The sequence below is a fragment of the Lactuca virosa genome, chromosome 6 (genome assembly GCF_052849685.1).
Source record: "Lactuca virosa cultivar CGN04683 chromosome 6, Lactuca_virosa_CGN04683_v6, whole genome shotgun sequence".
NCBI classification, from domain to species: Eukaryota; Viridiplantae; Streptophyta; class Magnoliopsida; order Asterales; family Asteraceae; genus Lactuca; species Lactuca virosa.
Window position 1 is genome coordinate 272,665,275 of NC_136431.1, and position 7,702 is coordinate 272,672,976.

At 34.6% G+C, this 7,702-nt stretch overlaps 1 protein-coding gene across 1 annotated transcript; it reads right to left on the reverse strand.

Annotated features, from left to right (window-relative positions):
* Positions 1–6,210: 6,210 nt before the first annotated feature.
* On the reverse strand, positions 6,211–6,968 carry LOC145122541 (uncharacterized). Its single transcript, XM_079058132.1, has 3 exons — positions 6,837–6,968; positions 6,537–6,744; positions 6,211–6,416 (listed from the first exon to the last, which is right to left on the reverse strand). Exons 1-3 carry the CDS (start codon positions 6,966–6,968, stop codon positions 6,211–6,213), a joined length of 546 nt encoding a protein of 181 aa, XP_078914258.1.
* Positions 6,969–7,702: the final 734 nt, after the last annotated feature.

Below are 7,702 nucleotides of genomic sequence, written 5' to 3' on the forward strand. Positions count from 1 at the left end.
GTTGTTATCTATTCCTAAGCAATATATCATAACTCCTAAGCAACAACTCAAAATTCTGATCACCGAACCATGCGATCGAAATCCATCTTCGCGATCAGAATCAACATATACTTCCTTTAAGTTTCTTCACTTTTCTTTGATTCTTAAAACATCAACATGTGACCCAGTCACATCATGTAATAAGAATCTCAGAATAGAAACTTAACAGAGTTAGACAGTGGACTTTACCTGAAGTAGAGTCAAATTTTTTGACTAGACCTTCTCTCAGATCTTTCAGGTAGTTAAGGCAGCTTCGCAACCAATGCCCCTTCCTTTGGCAACAAAAACATATGGACCCTTTGGGAATGGTGCACTGGACTATCTCAGACCTTCCTTTCTCTTTACGATTTGGTCAACCGAGTTGACTGTGGCCGATCCCTTTCCATTGGGAAGAGAAAGCCTTTTCTAGATGTCCAATGTTACCATTGTCAATGTCCATTGGGAAGTTGATCTCCTAATCAAATTTTATTTACTAGTCTTCAAATCATTGCTGATTCAGCAGCACCAAGCAAATAGATAAGATCATTAAGGGTCATGTCATAGTCTGTTTCATAGTAGTCCCAAAGGAACTCACTATGTGACTTAGAAAGTGATTGAACATCCAACTTTCTTAATACTTTGACACCCAACTCTCCCGGCTTGTCAATATGTGACTTCATCTCCAAGATGTGGGTTAGGGAGAATAATTGGAAGAAGTGGAGGAAGTGAAGTTCCAAGAGATTTGGGAAGATCATAGATGTCTGAACTAGACATCTTTTGGGAGATATTCAAGATAGTTGATCTAAAGTCCTTAATATAACACCCAATATGAAATATTAAGGCTAGGACCCAAGACAATACTTTTATAACTTGGAATAGAGATGTCGTAATCCAAGCTATAAAATATTTGAAGGTAGGCGAATGACGATTCACCAATTTCCACCATGAAAACGAAATAATTTAATTAGGTTTTACTTGGATTTGAAACTCCTAGATCTTTTGAGATTCATTGAACTGTTCAATGATATGTTTCAATCCCGATTGTGCCCTTCAGGTTTTGTGACTGGGGTGCCGAGGATCACAAAAAAGGTGTGAAGTAACCATGCAAATTACTTGGTACTCTTAAATGTTTATCACTCAACCGATGTGCCGGTTAACCACACGCGCTCCACCGATACTATGATAAACATTAAGTTACCCTTTGCCTACCTTGTTAAATCCAGGTTAGCGTGCCGGTTAACCACACGCACTCCACTAACGACTTAAGCAAAGTGAAAAGTGTAATTTCATGGGTTAGCACCAAATTCACATTTTCCTAAGTAACTAAGATTGGGAATTTATAAGTGTTTAGTTACTTAGTATTTATCATTAATACTTTTAATGAAGGGAGAATTCTAGTCCTTGTCCTACCCGTTCGGCTAACGACCCTCCACCAGTCAAGGATGCGGTGGGTGAGAGTGGACACCCATTAAACTGCCATTTTATAGGAAGTAACGTTATACCCCCCTTATAGACCAGCTTCGTGAATGAGGCCTACTAACGGTAAGACTGACTTGCTCTTTTATATATATATATATATATATATATATATATATATATATATATATATATATATATATATTATTAACTTATAATACTATAAAGTATAAGGGTTGAATTTTAACTTTTAAAATTCTAAGGGCTTAACTTGGAATTAAAGTAGTCATAAGGGAAAACTTTACAAATTCCAAAACTTGAGGGCAAGTTTTGAAACTATTCAAAACTATTCAATTCCATAACTTATGTGTTTAAAGTAGTTTTAATTCAAAAAACTCTTCAAGTTCCATAACTTGAGGACAAGTTATGGAAGACTTTAAACTATTGAAAGAATATGACTTTTCTTTATTCATAACCTATGGAAATATTATGAGTTTTATGAATCTTAAATGTGACTTTTCATATAACTTGAGGACAAGTTACAAAAACATGTTTTAGAATCAACTTTTAGATTAATTTGGATTGAAAACAAAATTTTCACATAACTTTTCTATTAATCTAAGCAACTCATAAGAACAAGATAATTCAATCAAACTTTTTAATGTAATTAGCTAAACCATTAAACTAATACAAAACATGAATCTATTGACAATTATCTTTGAAATTGGATTAGAATGAACATTACCACATCAAAAACAGGTTTATAGGTTCAAAAACAGTTTAGGATGAGTTTCCTCATTGACTCGGCGAGTCCATCAGTGGACTCGACGAGTCCAGTGCCCAGACAGCCCGAAAATCGATTTTTTCAGCATTTTTCAGCACTTTGCATCAAGTATAATTGAAAACAAGCCTAGTCTTTGATACCACTGAAGGGTTTTGAGCATTCTAACACTCCTAAGTGTACATGCAACCCTAAATACCTTGGATCTATGTTTTCTCTATTATACATGTAAATATGAATATTCCAAGGTATTACCCTATCTAGCATACAATCTTTGATACTTGGGTAATAAAACAAGTTAGAAGACATACCTTTTTATGTAGCTTGATTCCTTGATGCTTAAGAGCCGAGTGCCCCAAGTGTGACACCTCAAATGGTTCACACAACATCAAATACACTTGGAATAACTTAGAGAGAAATGAACCACTTCATGAAATCGGCTAGCCCTCACCATTCCATCATAGTCTTCTCATGGTCGCCGATTAAGGGAAGAATAAGATGCTTATATAGTGTGTCACAATTAGGGTTACACCATGTAAACCCTAATTGTCATGGCCTTTCATTTCCATGATCCATGGGTACAAAAACACCATGGAGCATCCTATGGTTTTTAGCCCAACTAGATAATCCATGGAGCATTAGCACATTATACAAGTATGGATGATTTACACAATCAACTCATATATTTAATTAGTCTCCTTTTTTATCACTTAATTAATTCCAAATTAATTCTTGATCAATACTATCTAAATAATCTTATTAATATATTAGAACTTATAATATATTACCAAACCTTAAGTGTTATTTCTCTCATTTTAGTCTATCCAAATACATGATGCCATGCAACCCAAATGGACCATGTCAACCGGGTCAAGTACATACCAAATATAGTTATGGACTTAGACACTAATCCAACACCCCTTGGACCCTGCTAGGGGTGATTCCCTTAGACCCTGCCAAGGAGTTGCAGCCCCTTGGAACCCTACACCTAGGGGGGTTGCCCCCGGACCCCCGTATTCCTGAGTTCACATTCATCACACCGAGTGTGCACCTCGCACCTCCAAGCTCGGTTAGTAAATGGAGCTCAGTCTATCTCATTATTAATAATCATTACACCAAAATATGTTAATAACACTAAAATCACCAACAGCCACCACCATTACCATCACCTAGCACCACTAACACCAATGTCACCACTACTACTTCCACTACCTCCACCATCATTGTTGTCACCGCCATTGCCGATATTTTACTATTTTTATAATTTATATCATGTATCTTTACATATAAGCTGGAAAATAAAGTAAAATTAAGCAAAACTGACAAAAAAAGGTAATTCTGTCATTTTACATGGATTCTAATTTCATTTCCTATTGTAAAACTGGAATTAAGTCTAATTTCATTTCCTGCTAACCAAACAGGATATGAAATTGGATTCAAATTTCTGACGGATTCATTTTCCAATTTTAGTTCCTTCATAAACATTTTGCGAACCAAACAACACCTTAGGCTATGGAGTATGGTCACAACCAACCCACTAGAAAAGTGATGCCAACTCAGCGTCACGTCAGCTCCACTACATGTCTACTACCAAACCACTAGCATTTGGAAATGGTTGCTACTCCACATTTTTTATCTTTTTATTTTTTATTTTTTATTTTTTATTTTTTATTTTTTATTTTTTATTTTGTCATTAGATTAAATAAAAAGCATTATGTAAAACATAAATAAATACTTTACATTAATTAAAAACACATTACATTAATTAAAAACACACAAATTTAAATCCTAAATTACTTAAAAAAAACATAAAAATTTAAAACCTAAATTACTAAAAAAAAACATAAAACATACCAAATAAAACCTAAATATTAAAACACTAGAACCTAATTTCCATATTTTTCGCAGACTTGTTGGATTTTTAATAATGTCCCTAGATTTTCGGGTCAAGATCCGGTTGGGGCTTTCTGTTAATGATTTGAAGATCGGTAAGTGCTTTTGGCGACGAGCTCCCTCCGTTGATTCAAATTTTTTTTTCTAGAAAAGTTAGAGTTTTTTTCTGTTTTTTCTGCAAGTACGTCTTCGCTACTCGCTTTTGCGCTTGAAGACGTAGCCTTTTTCGCTTTGTCCCTTCCTGGTGGTCAACGAAGTTGGTCTTCCGGTGGACCCTCCCCCTCGGTATCGTTGAAGTCATCATTGAGGTCGAGGCCAAAACCCAATGTCTGACTCGAATGTTCTTGGCCTTTTGTTGGAGCCGTTGGTAGATTTCGAATGCGCCTCACCCGGATAAATGACCCATTTTGGACCTTTTACGATAAACTTCCCACGCTTTTTTGTTGCCGGATGATTTGTCATTATTGGTAATTTTGTATTGGTAGCATAAGGTTGATAAAATATTAAAAGCGTTGTTACCACTTTTGTGCATATTTTTAAGATTGTCAAATATGTCATTAAATTTGGTGCAAGCCACTCGTAGGTCACGCCATTTTGCATTGACCAAGTCGTACGCTTGGTCCGTTTCCCTTCCTAATAGTGTGTGAAAGTGGTCTAAAATACGATTCCAACAAATTTGACTCGATTGCGCGTTCCCGACTTGCCCGTCTTGCGATATGAAAATCCAAGCTTTTGCTAAAGCTTGCTCCTCGTCCTCGCTCCTTTGCGTAGTTTTTTTTTTGTTATTTTCCTTTTTTTTCATTCTTCGAGTTAGTTGTTGTGTTTCATGGACTCGTTCGTCATCGTCATTGTCGAGGTTTATAGGTTGAGATTGAGATAATGTGACTTGAGATGGTTGTGAAGGTTGTGCATAAAATTGTTGAGGTTAAGAAGATAGGGGTTAAAATTATTGAGAAGGTTGTTGTTGAAAGACTTAGAATTGGTGTTGATTGAATTGTTGTGGTCGTTGTTGTTCGTAGCAGTTTGGGTGATACTGGTCGTCTTCTTAGAGACTCCACAGCCAAGCCATCGGACGTTGGGGCGGTGTACGCGCGTCCCTTAGGCTGCCAATTCAGCTTTCAGGCGTGAGTTTATACTCCACTCCGAATAGCATTATAGTTCAAAAGCCTACAAGTACGAATACGAGGGGTGTGTTCAATAGAAATTTTATGTACTTTGTTTTCTTTATTCATATTCTTTATTTGTATAGAGTAGATGGTATTGAAGATTAATGTTGGAAGATTGGAAAGAAAACAACCAACAAATAAGGATGAAATGATGTTAACAGGAGATAAAGATAAAGAGAGATGAATGATGAAAAATGCATTCGTGTGCAATACATATAAATAGTTAATGGATCTCTTATGATGGTAGCCAGACACTTAAAATACAGAATTTAATAAAATATGTTCAAGATTTACTACTTATTTATGATAGATCGAGTTGATGGTAGACAGGTAGAATTTGAGTGACAATATTAGGGTGCGTTTGGTACAGAGAAATGGAATTGATGCAGAGAATGGAAATGCAGAGAAAGAAAATTAAGCTGGAGAAAGAGAATTGACTTCCCTGTTTGGTAGAACTGAGAATCCACTAGAGAAATGTTTTTGAGAATCATTTCTCTTGTTTGGTTGTATTAATCAATGAAATGGAAATGAGTGTTTTTACCTTGTTTATTCATTTTCAAATAACATTTTTTTATAAAAATGCATTATGATATACATCTTAATTAGTCAAAATATGCATCTTTTATGTTTTCTTATTTTTTATTTTTATATTAATTGTTACTAAATAATTTATTTTCTAATCAATTAATATTATTTTTTATACATATTGTTTTGGAAAACATATTTCTAATATAAATGAGTAACTTATAAATAGATTTTAAAGAAATATGAAAATCATACTATTCAAAAACTATGACCAATGAAGGATATGCAAAAATTATAATTCAATATTTCTAAAAACTAAAAAAAACATAACTATGTCTAATACAGAATGTGCAAAGAGTCAACTTCAATATTCGTAAAAACTAAAAAAAAACATAACTTAAAATAACCTAATCATGATATTGATCCATCCCCTATCATTTCCATGTAACAAATCTTTTCTTCTTCTGTCATCTTAAAAAACGCCCGGGCACGAAATTTATCTTTGCTAAACATGTCAATCGCCTTAATTCGCTGTTTGACATTGATATTTGGCATGCGCTGTATATCTTCGATAACTTTATCTATCATATCACATGCTTCCTTATTTTCTTGCCTTCCTATATTGTATATTGTTTCCTTAAGTTTTTCACCAACCTCCTTGAAAGTCTATTTCATTTCTTTCGCAGCTTCCTTATAAGAGCTTTCGGTGTCATCCGTTAGAGGCCTTTTGCATTTACTATTGCCACGAGCAATTTGTTGTGTCTCTTCAACAATATCTTCCAACCCTTCCACATCAACAGGTGAGTTTCTTTGTGTCTCTTCAGTCACATCTTCTCCAAGATCAGTAGCTCCATGACCAGTAGCTCTATCCTTACTGAAGATTTTACATAGGTTATCGAATTGTAGAAATGGTTTATCGCAAAAACATACAGCACCTTTATGACTCTACAAGAACGGCACAAAATTAATTGGTTACTATTCATTTACAATATGTTTTAATGATGCAAAAAATACTACAAACATAATCATTATAGTACCTTTATGTACTCATCCCAAACTTCAGCATCAGCTGTAACACAACATTTATCCGTAACCCAGCAGAATCCACTCGTGTTTGTTACGTATACCATGTCATGCACGATGTTGAAATGGTTTTTCCATGTCTTCATCTACGATTTAATATGAGGCTCTGCTTTCAAACCCGAGTTAGGAAGACTTAAGTCTAACAATTGTTGCACGGCCTTCAAATAATCGGGTTTGAATCCGTTGTCGGCACCACCATAATTTCCGGATACATGTAACTCCAACAATGCTTCAATCAACTTTGCATCCTCTTCGGTAGTCCCTGTGTATTTATTTCGCCCTGCCATGCCTACAAAAGTATTTACATAATAGATGCTTGAAATAGTAATTCAACCATTAAACATAATATTATCACACCACAATGAATACAAAATATTATACAACAGTCCTAATAGCCCCTGTTTAGGGTAGTATAACTCAGTCATAACTTAACCAAATAAGCTATTTTTTTAATTCTAAAACGTAGACAAGACAGAGGACTAAATTTAGGAAAAAAATCGCCTAATTTCGAGCTCGTATGAAACTTTTATGATGGTTCAAAGTTTGACAAAAATTATAAAAAATATTGTAATAATATACAACAGTCGTAACAACCCCTGTTTAAGGTTGTATAACTCAGCCATATCTTAACCAAATAAGTTGTTTTATTATCCTAAAGCGTAGACAACACAGAGAACTACAATTTAGAAAAAAAATCACCTAATTCCGAGCTCCTATGAGACTTTTATGATGGTTCAAAGTTTAACATAATTATAAAAAATGATATAATAATATACAACAGTCGTAACAGCCCCTGTTTAAGGCTGTATAACTCATCCAT

Excerpts from the sequence above, each read along its gene's own strand:
- LOC145122541 (XM_079058132.1), bottom strand. The coding sequence starts at position 6,968 with ATGAAGACATGGAAAAACCATTTCAACATCGTGCATGACATGGTATAC. Across the intron at positions 6,745-6,836 it reads TTTGGGATGAGTACATAAAG|AGTCATAAAGGTGCTGTATG; the intron begins GTACTATAATGA and ends CCGTTCTTGTAG. Across the intron at positions 6,417-6,536 it reads ACAAATTGCTCGTGGCAATA|GAAGGCAAGAAAATAAGGAA; the intron begins GTAAATGCAAAA and ends TATACAATATAG.